The sequence below is a fragment of the Macaca nemestrina genome, chromosome 4, assembly GCF_043159975.1.
Source record: "Macaca nemestrina isolate mMacNem1 chromosome 4, mMacNem.hap1, whole genome shotgun sequence".
In the NCBI taxonomy this organism is placed as follows: Eukaryota; Metazoa; Chordata; class Mammalia; order Primates; family Cercopithecidae; genus Macaca; species Macaca nemestrina.
Genome location: NC_092128.1, coordinates 186330134 through 186350119, shown reverse-complemented (window position 1 = coordinate 186350119; position 19986 = coordinate 186330134). Strand labels below are relative to the sequence as shown.

The window sequence follows — 19986 nt, the reverse complement described above, 5'->3', positions numbered from 1 at the left end:
CCACCCAACATGTGGTCTCCGGTCATCTCGCGCTGTCTCCTCCCCTCCCTCAGCTTCTCTGCTGGGGTTGTCCCTGTCGCCTTGCCCTAGACCCTTCTTTGTTCTTACAGTCCCAGACGGAGGGCCCTGTGTACCTTGGAGCACACTCTGTGGCCTCTGGCTCTCCCTCCTAAGGCCACCTCCCCGGCCAACTGGGCTGTGTGGTCACTGTCCTTAAGACCTTGTGTGCCATGAGGGCTCAGAGCCCCGAGCCTCAGCACAGGAAGTGCCACCCAGGCAGCCAACACCTGCTCAGCGGGCAGACGGCCTTGCCGACTCGGCTTTGCTCCCGGGAGCCTCTCGGAGAGGAAGCCGCAGGGAGACGATAGCCCCGGGCAGCCCCAGCTTGCCAGCTCCACATCCAAGGTCCTCCTTCTGGTGTGGGGTTACAGTCTGTTCAAAGCACGTGCCCAGAATAACATTTTTGAAAGTCTTTAAAAATGGGGTAAAGCTGACATACCATGAAAGACACAAATCCTGTCTTATGCTCAGGTCTTCTTTGCATGTCTACACCCGTGTCATCACCATGCGTGTCAATGAGTCTCCCCAAGAGCACGCCCAGCACCACAGGGAGCCCCTGGTCCCCCCCAGGGACTCCCCAGAGTCATAACCCTGCGGCGACCTCTCCTCTGATCTCTGACTTCCCAGCCTGTGGGGATCTTGGGGACTGTGTTCTGCTGCTGGGGTGCACAGGCCCTGTCTTTTCTTGGCTGTGCAGGGAGGGAGGGGGAGACACCACAGGGTGTCCTTTCCACCGAGGGCGCCGGTGACTCCAGCTTGTCTTTCTGTGGTTTTCATGTGGCTCCGGTGGGACCTGCGCGCAGCGGCAGAGGCCGCCCCTGGGGACTGTGTGAAGCTTTGCTGCTATTCCCCATTGGGTGGGGGGGTGCCAGTTACCCTCCCCCGCAGCTGTGGGGACTCCCAGGACCTTTGTCGTCAACCTTTGCCATCTCAGCCCACCTGGCAGGGGCAGAATAACGTTTGCAGGAAAGTTACAGACTTCCCGTCCCCTCAACTCTGCAGAAGAGGAGTTTGGTGGGGAGTTTTTCTAGAGTTTTCCCTCGGTCTGGGGCATAGCGTCACTGAAATGCCAGAGCAATCAGGGGCCAGCCCTCAAGTGGAGGCCTCGCCTCCCTACCGAAAGGCCAGGCCCGTTCAGGGAAGACCCCGTTCAGAGAAGACATGGGGGTGTGCGGGCTAGGCAGGGTGGGGCTGAGCGGCCGGGTGTCTAGCAGGGCCTTTGGGAACAGAGGGTGGGTCCCTAGGGAAGGTGGCAGTCACCATCAGCCTGGCGAACAGTGGAAAGGGGACTTCAGACATGCTCGGGAGATGGAGAACCCCGTCCGTGAAAGAGTTCCCGAGAATTAGGGGCCAGGCTCAGCTCCCAAGGCTGCCCTGACAGAGGCCACGGGCTGGGGGCCAGAGAAAGATGCTGAGCCTCTCACGGTTCTAGAGGCTGGAATCAGGGATCAGATCAGGGCATCCTCAGGTCCCTGCCCACTCTGGAGGCCCGAGGGAAGGGTCCTCTCTGCCTCTTCCAGCTCCTGGTGGCCCCAGGCATCCCTCTGCCTGCGGCTATGTGGCTCCAGTCTCTGCCTCCACTGAAATGTGGCTGTCCTCCCTGCGTCTGCGGGGCTGACTTCCCTCTTCTTACAAGGATGCTGTCATTGGACGAGGGCCCACCATACTCCAGTGTGAGCTCACCCTCACTTGATTACATCAGCAAAGACCCTATTTCCAAATAAGGTCACATTCTGACGTTCTGAGTTGACATGAATTTTTAGGGGGGCCTGTTCAGCCCAGGACAGTATGTGGTTTAAGAAAGGGACTTCCCCAGAATGATCTGCCTGCCATCTGCATCCAGCTGCAGACCCTGGTTCCTGCCATCTGGTCAGGGTTGGCCCTGGGTGACTGGAACCCTGTGTCCCTGCACCCCCAGCACTCCCACCCAAAAGGAACTTCGGGGACAGATACCATGGCTTAGGGTACCCATGGGGTCTTCAGAGGCTGAGCTGGTGCCCAGCTTGTTTCATCCCTCATAGACGCAGCCAGGCAGTGAGCGGCCGATGGGTGCCTCAATGTCCCATGCAGTGCAGCCTTGCGGAGCGGGTGGAGGCCAGCCCCCCAGGAGAACCACTTGTCCCTGCCCGAAGTGGGACAAACCTCAGCACCGAGTGTGTCCACAGATGCTAACGCCTCTCAGACGAAGTGAGTTGACTGTTAAATGTAACAATAAAAACGGTCTTGTATTTGGTATATCTTTCCTTTTTCGTTTTCTTTTTCTAGCTGTTCTTTTTTACTCTATTTTGCAAAAGTTAGCAGTCTGCAGGGTGCTTCCTCCTGGCTGGCTGGAGAAGCCCCATGTACCCAGCCTTGTCCGAGGTCCTCTGAGCCCCCACGCCGCCTCGCTACGGTGCTGTGCCCTGACCCCAGTGTGGGAGGGGCCCTCAGAGCACATGTGCCTTCTATGTGGTGAGGGGGGCATTATCTTGGGGATGCAACTGCAATAATCAAGAAACTTACAAATATTTAGGATAAATTAACTGAGAATGCGTGCACTCACCGGCATGGCCACCTGCTGTCACCCGGGGTGTGCCTCCAGCCCTGGCTCTGCCCCCCCAGTTGGTGGAATCATGGAAGCAGGGGAGGGGGTGGTCCCCGGCTCGGGTTTGTGCCATGGAGACGCCCGCACATGCCAGGACACTTGCACAGAATGCTCCCGACGCTCTCCCGTCTCCAGGGCTGTGTGTAAGGGTCAGTGACAGAACTGTACACAGCGTGCAAGAGACAACTGCCCTCACTGCCACCTTGAAGGGCAGCCTGGACACATACTATCGAGAGACAAAGAACTCGCTGACGGCAGAAGGCGTCATGCCACATGCTTCGGTCTGTATACAGCCCACATCCGGCGATGTGGCACGCAACATTGTCCAGGGGTTCGCTGCGCATGGCAAAGATGTCCTAGAGGGTAAGGGTGACAGACACCTGTGCAGGAGGGAGGTCGCCTCTGGGGACCCTGGGGGAAGCAGGAGGGATGTGTTCCAGCTCACCTGGGTGCCCGTCTGGCCTCTCTCTGCCCAGAGTCCGCCCCCACGGCAGCAGACATGGGATGGGGTCCTAGGCCAAGGAGCACTCCACCCAGTGGGGCGTGGGGACTTCCCTCCTCTCAGGAGCTCAGAGTGAGTGGGGCCCCAGGAACCAGCATGCAGCTTTCGTCCCCAGCCACGGTCTGCTGCTGGCCCTGCCAGGACTTGGGGCTGCCTGCACATTAAATGGCCTGGGTTTGTGTCCTGGTAAGTCAAGACTGAGAGAGCTGCCACCCTTGTGGGTCACAGCTGCAGGAAATCAGGCTGTCGCCCAGGTCCAGGTGGGTCTGCCAAAATGCCCCGAGAGGCACGGCCTCGAGGTCAGCACCAGATGGGGCTACTCCTGCCCCTGTGCCCAGATCAACCAGCCGCCCCCACTGGAAGGAGACATGCTCCCCGCGGGGGTCCGGAGCCCACTTCGGGCTCCTCCCCACCCAACAGTGGCTCCCTGGAGACTGGATGCCCCACCCATGCCCTCTGCTCCACTGCCGGGACCATCTTTGCTCTCAAGGACTGTGGAAGCCAGTAGAGAGGGGCACCCCGTCAACGCCAGCCGGACTCTGTCCACCCCTCGAGAGCCAGAGCTTTGGGCTCACTGTCTCCCCCCAAGGAACCCTCGCTGGGGCCACAGGAGGCTCGGGTCTCTGTTCCTCAGGGCCCCGGGGGACTCCTGCAGGCAGCAGTGTTTGCTCCGCAGGGCCTGCAGGGTCAGGCAGGGAGGCAGAGGCGACCACAGGTGGAGGCAGGTTAAAGGACAAGGATTCTGAACATGCCGGGGCTGGGTCCAGGCACCATCAGAACCAAGTCACCGGCTCCCTCTGGGAGGACAGAGCTGTGAGGGTTTCGGGGCTGAGTCACAGGTGGGCTGGGGTGGAAGGGAGGTGAGGGCCCTTCGGGCCAGGCAGGCTTCCAGTCAGTGAGGGCACAGAGCAGAGGGAATGTGGAGGGGCTGGTGGGTCATGTGGGGGGTAGGGTGGAGGTACTGGCTGCGCCACTGCAGCAGGCATCGCCCCGGAATGTGCTGGAATAACAAGCAGAGGCGGCATGGAGCAGGATGGAGGGCGGAAGCGCGGAGATAGGAGTGTATGATCCTGGGTGGAGGCGCTGAGGCCTGGCCGGCATCTGGAACCTCCCTGAGGCTGGATCTGGGGGCACCAGGGGAGCCCACCACAGGGGGCCCCAGGTCACAATAAGGGGCAGCTCAGACCAGGATGGGGGCCTCCAGGTCGCCCAGGAGTGGAAGTGGCTTGTGATGCTGTGGCTGCTGCGCTGTGAGGGGCTCCTGGTCCTGCTGGCCTCCGGGCTACGCGTGGCCCACTCGCCTCTGCAGCTGCCAAGCCTCCCTCGGGGCTCCTGCTGCAGGGCTGGGCTAGAGAGGCCTGGGAATCCCAGCCGGCAAGGAAGCCAGGCCCAAGGGGGAGCAGCATGCTGGGTCAGGAGACTGGTCAGGGGCCTGGCCGGGCCTGGAGGCCAGCGGGCAGGGGCTGGCAGGGAGTGGGCAGAGTGCCCGCCACTGCGGGGGCCACCATGGAAGACTGTCTGGGTTGGGTTTGCCGCGGAGGCTCGCCAGCAGTGTTTTGACTCCAAGCAGGTTTCAGAGTGTGAACAGCCCCCGAGTCATCTGCTGGGTCCCTCTGCCAGAGGGTTTCTGAGAGACAGATGGCCACACGCGGAAGCCGTCGGCGGCGTGTGGGCCCAGCGATGACGGGGGTGCGAATCCCGCTCCGCCTCCCTCGGCGGTGGCAGGCAGTCTCTAAGTCCTCTCCCGTGTTCTCACTGTACCCTAGAAAGCAAAGCCCGAGTTCCTCAGCACGCTGCTAGGCGAGTGGGCAGAGCCAGGCCTCCCTGCAGGCACACACAGCTGTCCCTGTGCCTCCATGAGCGGGGAGGGACGCTGGCGGGAGCCCCCACCCAGGCGGCCTCCCCATCTGAGCCCCCACACAGGCGGCCTCCCCACCCAGCCCTGCACCCAGGCGGCCTCCCCACCTGGGACCCCCCCACGCGGCCTCCCCACCTGGCCCCGCACCCAGGCGGCCTCCCCACCCCGGCCTCCCCACCCCGGCCTCCTGACCTCATGGAGCTGGGCTTGGCCACAGGGGGACCTTGCAAAGGGCACTTTGCATGGAGCCTGAACCCGGCCCGACTTTGCCTCCATGGTTTTCGGATTGAACAGCAGGGAACCGCACGGGGGAGGGGCCGGCTGAATTCCTCCGCGGGATCCGAGGGGCTGTGCAGACACGGGCCGTGACTGCGGGTCCCCCGTGGAGAAAATCAGTACCAAGTCGGAGCGAGTCCCCAGGGCTCACGTGTCACTCTGCACCCGGAAGGAACTTTCTGGAAATGCAGTACATCCCTGCAGAGTGGGACTCAGGGGCTCTTTGCTGTCGCTGTGCAGAAGGCGAGGTCTCAAGGGGAGAAGATCTGGAGGCTGGGAGCCCGCCTGGGCCTGGGTCCCCTCTCAGGGCTGAGGAGCCGCGAACCCAGCGCCCACGGTCGCTGTAGCCAACCTCGCAGGTCCCACCTCCTGCCTGGCCATGCTTTTGCCATGCATTTCGCCCCAATGTGGCCCTGAGGCCAGTCCTGTGCTAGCCTGTATTGACACGCTGGCTCACTCAAATCGATTCTTGTCAAAGGCACTGCGGAAAGAACAGCTTTCCAAACAGAGCCGAAGAAGCCGCTTCCGCTGTGGGAGCCCGGGTGCTGGCGGGCTGCCCAGGCGCCTCCTCTCTCTGCGGCCGGGCATGGAGCTCCACCAGCAGCTCCTGGCTGTTGCAGGGCTGTGAGATGTTTTCGTTTGTTCAGCAGGAAGGTCTAGAGAAAGGGGCTGAAGGGGATGCCTGAGCGTCCAGCCTCAGCGAGGAGGCCAGGACCGAGGCCTGGATTCATTCCTAATGGGTCCTGAGGACAAGCACACGGAACCGGCTGTGTTCTGGCTGCAGACGGGCCTGGGAGTGCCCTGGCTGGCATAGGAACAGGCTCTGTGGGGCAGAGCGCAATGGACCTTCTGCCTGGGTGGAAGGGGCTGGTGTACGGCTCTGCGTCCCGGAGTCCCCATCCCAGCCCCTCAGCCAGGCCCTCTGCCGTGGCAGTTTCTCTTCTTGCCAAGACCTCGGACGGAGTCTGCACCCATCCCTGCACACTGCGGAGACAAAACCCACAACCAGATACTCAGGAAGGGCCAGGGTCCTGCCACCTGCACGTTAGACCCTGAGGGTGACGTTTGCTCTTTGATCCTCTGGTCCTGTGTGCTCTGGGGGCCTCGGCCTGGGGTGGAAATGTTGATTCTTCCCTGTCTAAGACAGTGTGATTTTCAGACCAGCAGAGAAGGAAATGTCCTGTGGGGGTCCACCCACCCTCGATACTGTCATGGGCCGCGTGTCTCCCCCCGGCGGCTGTCCTGTGGGGGTCCACCCACCCTCGATACTGTCATGGGCCGCGTGTCTCCCCCCGGCGGCTGTCCTGTGGGGGTCCACCCACCCTCGATACTGTCATGGGCCGCGTGTCTCCCCCCGGCGGCTGTCCTGTGGGGGTCCACCCACCCTCGATACTGTCATGGGCCACGTGTCTCCCCCCGGCGGCTGTCCTGTGGGGGTCCACCCACCCTCGATACTGTCATGGGCCGCGTGTCTCCCCCCGGCGGCTGTCCTGTGGGGGTCCACCCACCCTCGATACTGTCATGGGCCGCGTGTCTCCCCCCGGCGGCTGTCCTGTGGGGGTCCACCCACCCTCGATACTGTCATGGGCCACGTGTCTCCCCCCGGCGGCTGTCCTGTGGGGGTCCACCCACCCTCGATACTGTTGGGGCCACGTGTCTCCCCCAGATCTGTGTGCTGCAGCCCTAAGCCCCAGTGCCTCCACAAGGGACCTTACTTGGAGATGGGGTCCTCGCAGAGGTGGTTAAGGTAACATGAGACTAATGGGGTGGCCCTGGCCCAATCTGCCTGGTGTCCTTATACGGAGAGGAGATGCGGACACAGGCCCACACAGAGGGATGACCTTGTGAGGACAGCAGCAGGAGACAGAGCCAAGGACAGAGGCCTCAGGAGCCAGTGGTGCCACACCCTGACCCGGGATTCCACCTCCTGAATGGTGAGAGAGCCGTGTCTGCTGAAGCCCCCAGGCTGGGGGACTTGCTACAGCGACCCGGGAAGTCACAGGATAGTCACAGCATGTTGCAGCTGACAAAGTGAGCTCCCTCCTTGGACACGCTCCTCCCAGCATTCCGGTGAGGTGGGGGCTGGCATGTCACCCCCACTCTGGATGAAGAGGCTGCATCACGCGGGGTGGGCACAACCAGCCCCCCAGCTCACTGTGGGCTACGGCACAAGTTCATTGCCTGCACTTTGGAGTGGGCACTCACTTGCCCCTGTTCCAGCCACTGTGCCTGCCGTGGCTCCCTCCTCACTAGGGCCTGTGACTATGAGGCATCCGAGGAGGACGTGCTGGGTGGAGACACCGCAGAGACTGACGGTGAGACTGGAGGAGGGGAAGCCCCCATTTCTTCTCGAGAGCCCTGCGGGGTCAGGCCAAGGAGCCCAGGTGGCTGTGCGGGAAGGAGCCGCACTCTGCTAGGTGTGGGGGCTTCCCACCTGCGCTCCCAGGTGAGCTGTGGCCCTGCCACACAGGCCCCTCAACCCTGTGCCTGCCACGCGGCCCTCTCGAGGAGCCTCCGGATGTGTCTGGGGAGCCCTGCTCAGCCTGGCCCCAGTGGAGTCTCCACAGCAAATCAGCACACGGCAGCAGCAACCACTGTGCGCCTGCGGCCCTGAGAGGCTGCGAGCACACAACGCCCTGGCTGGAAAGAGGGGAGGCCTGGGGTCCGGGCAGCTTGCAGGGCCAGCTGTGCACCCAGTGACATCCTCATCACCACCCACGCCGAGCACAGCGGAGACCCCCAGCCAAGGGCAGAAGGAGCACACGGTCACAGGAAACCTTTCCTTCCAGCTCTCTGTGCCTGCACCCCGCACTTCGTGTCTGGGGATGAATTTAATCTGCACGGTGACCTCTGAGGTGGGCACCGCCACTGTCCCAGCTCTGTAGACACGGAATGTGGTGGGCAGTATGGTGAGGAAGCAGCAAGACTTTGAGTGGAGGGGGTCTGGCTGTGGCTTCCCCTCGTTGTTGAATGGTGTCTCCACAGAAAGATCTGTGTCCCAGAACCTGTAAAGATGACCTTATTTGATAAAAGGGTCTTTGCAGATATAATCAGGTCAAGACCCGGCGGCGTGATCATCCTGGGCTGTCAGGCTGGACCCGCGTCTGATGTGAAGGACAAGCGCCTTTATCAAGAGAAGAGAAGACTCAGGGAGAGCCACATGGAGAGGGGCCAAGGCCATGGGAGGGCCAGGCAGGGATTTGAGGGAGGCAGCCACAAGCCAAGGAACGCCTGGGACACCAGAGGCTGCCAGAGACAAGGAAGACCCCCCTGCAGAGCCTCCGGAGGGAGCACAGCCCTGCCCACGGTTTAATTTCGGGCTTCTGGTCCCCAGAGCTGTAAGGGAATCAGTATCTGTCGTTGAGGCCACCTGGCTTGTTGCGGGAGCCCCAGGACACGTGCCCACTTGGCCACACTGCCCCGGCGGATTGTGGTCGAGTGCCCAGGGTTCCGGCCCCAGCGCCTGCACTCCCGACCACACAGGAGGTTGACGCCCGCCGGGAAGTCTGCGCACGGCACCCTCGCTCTTTCCGGATTCCAGTGCTTCCTGCGGTGCTCTGTGCACGGGAGAGCTGCCGGCTCCCATCCCCAGACTCTCAGGGCTGAAAGGTGACATCCAGCAGCAAGCAGGGGCCCCGCTCTCTGCGACAGCGTGGTTGAGAGTTGGTGCCGGCCAGACCAGGTGTGTTGGCTCATGCCTGCAATCCCAGCGCTTTGGGAGGCTAAGGTGAGAGGATGGCTTGAACCCAGGAGTTCAAGGCTACAATAAGCTATGCTTGCGCCACTGCACTCCAGCCTGGGCGAATGTGAGACCGTCTCTATAAAATACAATAGAGGGACAGCGAGTCAGTGCCACACGATTGGCCCTTGGTGTATTTCCCCTGCCCATCAGTGCTACCCCAAGGAACTGAGTGAGCAAATGTGTGCCTGTCTGCTCACCTGCTTAACACACAAAGCGTCTTGAAAGCAGGGCCGCACCCAGCATCTTCCCTCCCTCAGGTGCCTGGAGTGTTGGGCTCCTGCCGCCCCAAACCAACGCGACTCAGTGAACATAGGTGAGCACTGGCTGACCAGATCATGTTTAAAGGAATCCTTTAGGGGAACCACTCTGCAAAGAAAAGAGCCCTCAGTAACTCACTTTTAGTTAAATGTGGACTTCACCTTATCAGGCTTCCGAAGGTGGATTTGCAGGAAGCCGGGGTGGTGGCGTGTGGGGAGGCGTGTGTGCCGGTGGGATTCTCCGCAGGTGCTGCTGGGCTGGGCAGTGGCTCTGGTGGGGAGTGCTGTGGCTCCAGGCCCTGACCCGGCTCCCGCTGGGCTGACTGTGGCAGGGAAGAGCCATTTTTCACAGTACGTGGGTGGCTTCACACCGGCCCAAGGCCAGTATGTTCCATGGTTCTTTTCGTGGATGGAATCAGCCGTCAGCTCAGCCCAGGTGACTTCCAACCTAATCTAAACAAGGTGGGGTCGGTGGACTCAGTTCTCACAAAGAAAGACATGGTGACGCTGGGCGTGGCCGGGTGAGGCAGGGGTGGGGAGAGGCTGACAGCCTCTGCCTCTGCCTCTCCCTCCGCAGGCACCACCCGCCCCAAGCTCACGTGGCCCTTCCGGGCGTCATGTCTTCACTTGGTTGTGCCAAGCAGCAGGGGCGCGGCTGTCCCAGTCCTCACACCCTGCCCTCCTCGGGCAGCCTGGGCGTCTGCTCCTGTGCACAGAGCCCCCTCCGCCAGGCACCCCCCATCCACACCCCCCATCCACACCCAAAGGCAGGCCCAGGTGCATGGCTTGGGAGACGGAGTCTATTTGGGGCGATCCCTGAAAGCCCAGTGGGAAATTGGGGTGGAGGGAGCGGGCAGGGCCAAGTGGCCCCGTGAACGAGTGGCCTGCCTCCCAGGGGAGCCCCGGGTCCTCTCCCTGCTGGCTGGCCCTGTCGTGGACATGAGCTCTCAGGTTTCCAACGGGCTGAGCATAGCGGCTGAGGGCGCCCTTAGGCAGGGGCAGGTGGGCTTGGGCCAAAGAGAAACCTCTTGCTCCATAGGGGACACGGCAGACAGCCACCAGGAGCCGGAGCGGAGGGGCCAGGCTGTGCTCAGCCTCACAACACACGGACGTTTGCTCACAGCTGGCGTTAGGAGGGTGCTTCGGGCACCTCCAGAGCTGGGATGGGGTCAGAGGCTGCCCCTGCCCAGTGAGAATGAATGCCCTGGGGCCGTGTGGGCTCTTGGCCAGGTGGTGCCAGGATATGCCTGGATTTCAGAGTAGGTGGTCAGGGCGGCCCCCTGCTGGGTGTCTGGACAGGGACCATGGAGCCGGGGCGACTGGGCTTCAGCTCCAGTAGCCGCACAACATCCAAAAGCAGGGGGGCCTTGAGGACCCAGCCCTGCTCTCCAGGCAGCGGGCACTTGGCCCCAGAGCCCCCCCTCGCTCAGTGCGAGGCCGAGCATCTCCCGAGCCTGGTGCCCACCCCGCCACCTTGGCCTCTGCCCACTCCGTGCCAGCTCTTACTCTGCCACAGGCCCGGCCCCTCTCCCTTCCAGCCTGGGCCCCACTGTTGCCTCCCATCATCGCCCTCCTGGGTGACAGCCTTGGGGAGGGTCTCTGGCCTGGGCTCTGATCCCAGGACACGGCTCTTCCTGCTCCTTGGTGGCCTTCCTGGGCCTGCAAGTCCGAGACCATACCCATGGCCTGCTGCCCGCTGCTAGTGGGCCTCAGATTTTTCAGAAAGAGGGAAGAGGCTTGGACCAGCCCAGAGCAGCTTTCCAAGTGAGGCCATGGTCACGAGCAGTCCAGGGTCCGCTGCCTGGTGAGGGTGGGACTGCAGGCTGGGCAGGGACAGCAGGCAGGGGTCCCTCCCCCAACACAGCCCCCCTGCTGTGTGGGCCTCTGGGGTCCTGCCTTACGGGGGTCCTGCGTCACCTCAGTGGGGAGCAGGAGATGGGCCCGGGGCTCGGGGCTGCCATCTCCACCCTTGGTCTGGGGCTGAGCTGTTGTGGAGCAACTCAGGGACCACATGTTTGTAATTTGGGGACAATTCTGCCTTCCTGTAATTTTATTGTATTTAGTAAATGCGGTTTAATTTTCTTCCTGTATAGACTTCTCAAATAACTACAAATCAAAAAAGAGCTTGCAGGCCCGTCGGGACAACCCTGGCCTCCAAGGACCCAACACCAGGCCCGTGGCACACACTCATGCCCGCTCTCACTCCCACACACTGTCACACCTGCACTCACGCCACGCACACAGCCACACACACAGTGGGCACACTCACACCCCAGTCATGCACAAACACACATCCACGCACCTCCCTCTGTGGCTTCCTCCCGCAAGTCCCCGCACCCCCATGCACCCCCGTAGAGTCCCCATCAGGGCTGCTCCCCCTGCCCCCCACCCGCAAGTCCCCGCACCCTCATGCACCCCCATAGAGTCCCCATTAGGGCTGCTCCCCCTGTCCCCCCCAACCTTGTCATTTCCCACTTCCGTTCCCAGCACTGGCATTCGGCATTTGCCGTGGGCCAAGGGCTGGTGCGACAGAAGCCCTGCCAGCGCCACGAGCTGACGCCCGTGTAAACACGGCTGTTCGGCGCACACAGGAGCCGCCTCTGGCCTGCCAGACACTTCCTGCCCAGAGGACCACAGACCTGAGGCCGGCTAGGACGAGAGGACCGCGGCTCACCTGCCATCAACAGGCTTGCAGGGGCCCCTCGCTGCACCCAGGGGGCTGGGGCCGGGCCGACCACCGAGAGAACTCACCGTGCATCCCCTGCCAGCCTCCTGCTCAGGGGCAGCCGGGACGTGGGCAGTCGCCTCCCAGACTCCAGCCAGGGTCCCGGATGTGGGGAAGGCCACCCATCAGGCGAGTGTGTATGAGACATGGGGACAATGGGGGCACCCCACGGAGACACCAGCTTGTCCTGCCACGTTCTCCGTGTGCTGGATCGGGGGTGGCTGCAGGCCGGCTGCTTCCCCTGGCTCATCTGCCTCGCAGGTGGTCACGGCTGTGCGGGTCTGTTCCTCAGCTTCCGGGGGTGCGAGGCAGTGGCAGTGCAGTGGCCCTAGTGGCTTTATGCTCCCGGCACGGCTCCGGGGGGGCTGCCGTGGTGACGATGCCTGGTGGGGCAGCACTCTGTGCCTGAGTGTCCCAGGAGGCCCGCCTGGAGTCTGCAGCCCATCCTGGGTCCTGTGATACCCTTTCCCTGTGTTAAATCCCTTCCTGCTCAGAGTCCTTGGGGCCACTCTGCCCTGCTCAGACCCATCTGTCATGAACCCTTGAGTGAGTGGTGCTGCTGGGGGCTGGTGCCTGGAGGTACTGGGTCACCTGGAGCTGGGAGGGTGGGCAGAGGAAGTGCCACATGAGGAAGCTGCAGGGGTCTCCATTCTGGCCACACAAAGTGCCCAAAGTGGATAATGCTTCCGGGGGAGTGGGGATGACTGGAGGGTTGGAGGGATATCTGGGACGGCTCCCTGGGGGCAGTTCTCTTGTGAGCGTCTGTGGGTGTGAAAATCCCTGTCATGTCACCTTCCGGGATGTCCATTCTACTTCAATGCCAAGTGTAAGTACACAGTGCCTGACTCACACCCTCTGGGCATCCGCTCCTGTGCTCAGAGCACCCTCCGCCAGGCACCCCCCATCCACACCCAAAGGCAGGCCCAGGCGCATGGCTTGGGTGACGGAATCTATTGGGGGCGATCCCTGCAAGTCCAGTGGGAAATCAGGGTGGAGGGAGTGGGCAGGGCCGAGTGGCCGCGTGAACGAGCAGTGTCCTGCCTCCAAGGGGAGCCCCAGTAGATGACCAACTGTGTGAGATCATCTACCTGTTCCCCCAGGTCACAACAAATCCATCCCTCCCCACCCCAGCCCGTTTCCAACTTGATTGAAACACCCCTAAACGCTCTACAAAGTACCTGCGCAGCCCTGGGCTCCAAGAGGCTTGGTCAGGGGTGAGCTTAAAGGAGAGCACGCATGTGCACACACACAGACCCACCCACACAGACACATGTGCACACGCATGGATCCACACACACACACGTACACACAAGCTTGTATACACAAACACAAGCGCTCACAAAATCACACACGTGCACACACACTTGTGCACACAGTAACTCATACACACGAGTAAATGCCTGCATTCACCTGGCAACACAAACATGCATGCATACAGCAGACACACATGCACACACCTGTGCATACCCATGAGCACACAGCAAATATCTGTACACAGCCGAATCCGTAGGTGTGCATGAGAAAACACATACACAGATACACATGCATGTAGTGCACACAAACATACACAACGCACATACACAAGCACACATGAGGGCACACACGGAGAGATTTTGGTTCTTTGCTCGTAAATCACTAATTATAATTTTGTAATTATAATTACTAATTTTGGTTCTTTGCTCGTAAATCACTAATTTGCTCGTAATTAACTAATTAATTCACTAAGTAATTCACTAATTAAATTCACTAATTCACTAAGTAATTCACTAATTAAATCACCCATCAGCTCCTCCGACAAGAGTGGCATGGGAGCCTCCTGCATGCCAGGTGAGTTCTGAGTGCTGAAGCTCCCACAGGAAACGGTACGTCCCGGGAGCAACAGTCTTGAAGACTATGGATGGCTTCCTTGTCTTGCCCTGGCCAGAGGCGGGGCCCTGGGTTAGCACAAGGCTTTCTCAGATGAAGTTCCAAAGTTTCCCCATAAAAGGAGCCACTCCGAGCTAGCATCGCCCACGACATCCTTCCAGGCCCGGCTCCCCTGGGCCACGTGGAGGGAGCGGGCAGGCGGGTCTGTGCAGCGGACGGGGGCACCCTCCCCGTGTAGGGAAGGTGCTCTGCTCTTCCCACCCTGGGGCTCCGTTCCCCAAATCCGGCCCCCACCACCCTCCGTGGCACCCAGCTACGCCCCTGCTGCTGTCCTGTTCATCCTCTCACACTTTTGGGGGTTTGGTGGCTTTAGCATGGCCTGTCCCCTCCAGGGACCCACCGACCCGCATGCCAGGGTTTACTTCAGCCTCATCGGGGAAGGGAGCAGCCCTCGGGAGGCCCCTCGAGTACACAGGAAATGAAGAAGAGAGAAAATGAGGCTGAGCTGCTCTGATTGGCCCAAGGGTCCTGAGTTGGAAGATGACAAAGAAACCCCTCCCTAGAGTCTGGACTCTGCTTCCCCAGTCCATGGCCATGTGGCTCAGCAGCTGGCGCGGGGGCACCCAGGAGGATGGGGACCCTCACCCTCTGGGGACTGAGGGCCGGGAAGCGCACTGAGCACTCAGGGTGTCCTGCCCCGCCCTGGAGAAAGTGGCTGGAGCCTGCACCCTGGGTTAGAGGGTGAGGCCAGGGAGCCAGGCAGGTACCAGGCCAGCTCCTGCTAGGCCACCCTGCAGGCCATACCTGTCTCTCACGTCACTCAGGCCTGGGAGCCTCTCCCTGTGCTTCCTCTGCCAGCACATGTGTGAGTGTGTACATCACACACAGATGACACGTGTGCACAGAGATGTATGCACACAGAGGGATGTACACACACTTACACAACATTGTTATGTTACAACGCTCTCTTATGCCTGGAGACATTTGGGAAGATGCTTGAGTTGTTTGGTTACCCCTTTCTAACTCGCCCATCTCCCAACCGTTCACACCTTGTCGGCCCCCAACCCCAGAGCCTCCAAGTCACCTCCCAGGTGCCACTGTCAGCCCTGACACCTCCTTCCTGGGCAGGGGCTGTGAGGAGACGCCTCCTTCCAGGACGGGGCACCATCCGGGCAGTAACATGGGCCACAGTTGCCCCGTGACCCTCCCTACACTTTGTTGCTGTCCCAGCCGCAGGCCCGGCCATGACACACAGCAGCTTCTCCAGCCAGCTGTGCAAAAAAGGAACGCGTCCTCCCTGGGCCCGCGGCTGGATGGCCACATAGCAGGGGTTCCTCCACAGCTCAGTGGTGTTACCCTGGGATCTGAACATGGCAATGGCCTGGGGCCTGATCGCGAAAAGGGAAAAGCAGTGTTACCAGGGACATCCTCCTGGGGGCTTTAGAATCTCCCCCTTGGAGGGGAGGAGAAGAAGAGGGAGGGAGAACTGCCGGCCCAGCCCCACGAGTGGAGGGTGCACCGAGCCACTGACCTCTGGTCCCTGCCCACCTGGGAGCTCCTCCCTCACAGGCAGTGCCAGTCTGTGGCAGGGGTCAGGCCACCTGTTCTATTTGCCTTTAGTTCATAGCCTGATCAAAAGGTTAATGAGTTCAAAGTTACATTCCTTATCTCATTTTTAAGATTGAATGAGGACTCAGAACCTGCACCTGGACCAGTGACCCTGGGCATTCTCTCCCATCATTGCACAACCACAGAGGCTTATATCTCCCTGCCGGCCTTTTATTAGGTGCAGCCACGGGTCCTTTGCTTTCTTATTCACCGCTGACGTCTGTACTAATGACGACACGCTTTCGAATGCCAATTGGCTGACTGAAGTACTAGCCACAGGTTTGTTTTTTTTTGTTCACACCCAGAGAATATGTCCTGGCAATACGCTCCTGTTGGGCGTTATTATGCAGTGATGCTATATGGCAAATGTGCTCCAGGAATGACACACTCACAAGGCAGTGTTTACCTCCTGTAAAAAAAACCCACAGAGACAAATAACTAAGAAAAAAATGTGGAAGAAAGATGTAAAGGATTCATGCCTTTAATATATAAAGAGTTCTCAGAATAAATAAGCACTTCTCTACTAGAACCACCCCCCTCCTGCCCTTAGTCCAGATTATTTGGGTGTGCTGACCTAAATTCTTCACCTCCAGAGATTAAACATGACATAAACCTGGCCAATGAAGGGCTTCCCTGGGACAGTGGCTGGAACTATCAGGGAAAAGATGTGCTTTCTCTGTAGACTGTGAGTTGGTAAGATGTTAGCTACCTGTCTTAGTCTGCTTTGTGCAGCTATAACAAAATATCAGTCTGGGTAATCTATAATGAACAGAGATGTATTGTGTGCTCTCCATGGCATCCCCCGCCCCGCCCTCCGCTGTGTGCTCTCCCGTGTTGTCCCCCGCCCCCCCCGTGTGCTCTCCCATGTCATCCCCTGCCCCGCCCTCCGCTGTGTGCTCTCTGTGTCATCCCCCGCCCCGCCCCCCTCTGTGTGGCTCCCATGTCATCCCCTGCCCCGCCCTCCGCTGTGTGCTCTCTGTGTCATCCCCCGCCCCGCCCCCCTCTGTGTGGCTCCCATGTCATCCCCCGCCCCACAACCCGCTCTGTGGGTCCCATGTCGTCCCCTGCCCCGCGACCTGCTGTGTGCTCTCCCGTGTCGTCCCCCTTATCCTGGAGCCCTCTCCCAGCCCCACTGCTTAGTGGGTGTCTGCTGCGCTGGGATTCTCCTCTCCACTCTCCCTTGCCCCTCAGCCCCTGCAATTGAGATGTGCCTGTTCTGCCCATGTCTCAGAGCAACCTGGCCCGACTTCGCCGTTATTTCAAGGGTGACCATCAGTGTGTGTGCCCTGGGCCTCAGCTTCATCTCTGTGCCCTGCCCTCTTCGATGCTGGTGTTGGTGGAATCGAGTCTCCCCAAAACTCACATCCCCCGGATGCTCAGAATGTGACCTTATTTGGAAACAGGATCTTTGAAGATATCATCAGTTAAATGAAGATGAAGTCAGACTGGATTAGGGCGGACCCTCATTCCAGTGGCTGCTGTCATTATCATTATAAGGAGGCCGCGGGAAGACGTGGAGACGGAGGCAGCGATAGTACCTGGAGAGACGTGTCTACAAGCCACCGGACGCCAAGGCTTGCCAGCAGCCACCAGGAGCCAGGAGAGGCATGGGACAGGTCCTTCCCCACAGCCTGCAGAGGAGCTCGGCCCTGCCAACACGCATTTGGGCTTCTACTTTCCAGAACTGTGGGGGAACACGTCTCTGTGGTTTTAAGCCCCTAGTTTGCATTTCAGCAGCTCTAGGAAGCCAGTACAGTACTGAAGTCAATATTGATTTAATCGAAGTTTCATTTTTAACTGCATGGTACATGGCATCTCCTGTTTTTCCCTAAGCCGGTCGAGCCTGGTTTAAAAAGAACAAAAAGAACTCCTGAAGAGTAGCATGTGGCCCGCTCAGGAATGCAGGGGCAGGGGCAGCCACAGGGCCCTCTGCGCCGGGGCCCGCCCCAAAGCCGCCTCACCTGCGCCTCACACCAACTTCAGGATGCTGGGACCACACACTGCCCCATAAAGAAATGGAGGCCGGGCGCGGTGGCTCACGCCTGTCATCCCAGCACTTTGGGAGGCCAAGGTGGGTGGATCACCTGAGGTCAGGAGTTCAAGATCAACCTGGCCAACATGGCGAAACCCCATCTCTACTAAAAATAGAAAAATTAGCGGGGCATGGTGGCACGTGCCTGTAGTCCCAGCTACTCGGGAGGCTGAGGCAGGAGAATCACTTGAACCCGGGAGGCGGAGGTTGCAGTGAGCCTGGGTGACAGAGCGATTCTCTGTCTCAGAAAAAAAAAAAAAGAAAACAGAAATAGAGGCCCAGGCTAATGACATCCCCGCCAGGGGTGCCCAGCAGGGACAGTCGGAGCGGGGCTGTGAGCCGGGTCGAGGAACCCAAAGTCCACCTCTTCCCACTGCCCAGAAGCTGACCAGCCCCAGGCTCGTGAGCCAGCTCCGGCCACCAGCAGTGATCGAAGAAAGAATCTTCCAGCCCTTGTTCCAGAATCAGCCGGGCATCTCCCTGGGATCTGCCAGGCATGGAGTGAGAACCTTCCCTGAGGACATGGACTGTTCCAGGAGAGGGAATGATGAAGATTGGGACATCCAGGCCCTCCACTGCTTCCTGTCTTTTAAGTGCTGGAGCTTCTGCTGGATTCCATGTTACAGATCATATCACATCCTCCATTCTGTGACATCTCACCTCCGCTGTTGGGACATCACCCTGGGAAACCAGGGTGGCCCATCCCACCTGAGAAAACTGAAGCAAACCCAGCTAGTTTGAGGATCTGAGACTCCTGTGGTTCCAATCCTGTGGGCCCAGGTCCTGAACCTTCTTGCTGATTTCAGATCTGCAGTTCATTTGTGTAAAAACGGTTCTGGAAACTTTCTTCCAGGCCTGGGAGTGACTGAGAAATTCCTGGCCCTGAGGAAGAGCTGATTGGACCCTCCTGGTCCAGCTGGTCCCAAGGGGCTCTGCCCAATTTCAAACTGTCACCTTGTTCTCAGTAGTTTTGAAATGAGCTGTGTTTTACAAGAAACACGTACTTATTTTTCCCCATCACACTTTCGTTCTTTCTGGTTTAACAGGGACCACAGTGGAAATGCCAGCAAGCTGGTGGTGTGCTGATGCCACTGGGCCTGGTCCCACATCACGGCCTCCCTGTAAAGTGTCACTTCAGAGTACTCTGTCATTGTCATTAGCCGATCCCAATGACGTCTGTACTTGCTCATGCCATACGCAGTCCATGTGTTTTCTTTTTAAACAAACAATACCACCCAAAACCACAACAGCCAGGTCAAAATGAATGACACCCCAGCAGACCACACTGCAGGGGCTGGGGCTGTCCTTAGGGCCCTGTGTCCTGCTCAAAGTCAGGGGCTTCCATGGGTTGCCTTGGCAACCCAGGGACTCGGCTCCCTACTCTTTTTTTCCTTCTTTCTTTCTTTCTTTTTTTTTTTTTGAGATGGAGTCTCTCTCTGTCACGAAGGCTGGAGTGTAGTGGCGCGATCTCTGCTCACTGCAACCTCCGCCTCCCAGGTTCACGCCAGTCTCCTACCTCAGCCTCCTGAGTAGCTGGGACTACAGGTGCCCGCCACCTCGCCTGGCTAATTTTTTTGTATTTTTAGTAGAGACGGGGTTTCACCGTGTTGGCCAGGATGGTCTTGATCTCCTGACCTCGTGATCCGCCCGCCTCGGCCTCCCAAAGTGTTGGGATTACAGGTGTGAGCCACCACTCCCGGCCCTTCGCTCCCTACTCTCTGTAGCTCCCAGACCCTGCATGGTAGCCAGGCCCGCGGGTCCCAGGAGGCGTCTGGGGCCCTCTGCTTAAAGATCCCTCTCAGTGGCTCTGCCTGTGGTCTCCGGAGACCCCTCCTCCACAGGCGGTGCTGGCCCACAGACACCAGGCCGGGCATCCAGTCTCGACTCCGACGGCTCTCAGATAGCCAGGCTGTCTCAAAATAAGCTCCTGAAATGTGGAGACATGGCTCATCGAGTGGCAAATGTTGTCATGGGACCGGGGACTGTGAGAGAGGCTGGGGCTGGATGAGCTGGGTCAGGCGGGGCCACAATCTCACGCTGAGCTGTGGTGTCTGTTCCACGGGGCCTTGCACGGCATGAAGAGAAAAGGGCCCCCGATGCTGCCGCGCCCCCCACCCCCATGCTGCCACGCACCCCCCCATGCTGCCGCGCCCCCTACCCCCATGCTGCCGCGCCCCCTACCCCCATGCTGCCGCGCCCCCCGCATGCTGCCGCGCCCCCCACCCCCATGCTGCCGCGCACCCCCATGCTGCCGCGCCCCCCGCATGCTGCCGCGCCCCCCGCATGCTGCCGCGCCCCCCACCCCCATGCTGCCACGCGCCCCCCCCATGCTGCCGCGCCCCCCGCATGCTGCCGCGCCCCCCGCCCATGCTGCCGCGCCCCCCCGCATGCTGCCGCGCGGGGCTGTTCAGTCGGGACACTGAACATTGCCACAGTGGAATTCTAGGCAGACAATTTCAGCTAACGGTTCTGCTTG

At 60.1% G+C, this 19986-nt stretch overlaps 1 protein-coding gene across 1 annotated transcript in view; it reads left to right on the top strand.

Moving 5' to 3' along the window:
- The window catches only part of HSF2B (heat shock transcription factor 2 binding protein), a 198744-nt gene extending 196631 nt beyond the window's left edge, over nucleotides 1-2113 (top strand). The window contains exon 9 of the mRNA XM_071095780.1: nucleotides 2082-2113. Coding sequence (XP_070951881.1) covers nucleotides 2082-2098 — 17 coding nt within the window. The 3' untranslated portion in view covers nucleotides 2099-2113. The remainder of the gene's footprint in view (nucleotides 1-2081) is intronic.
- Nucleotides 2114-19986: the final 17873 nt, after the last annotated feature.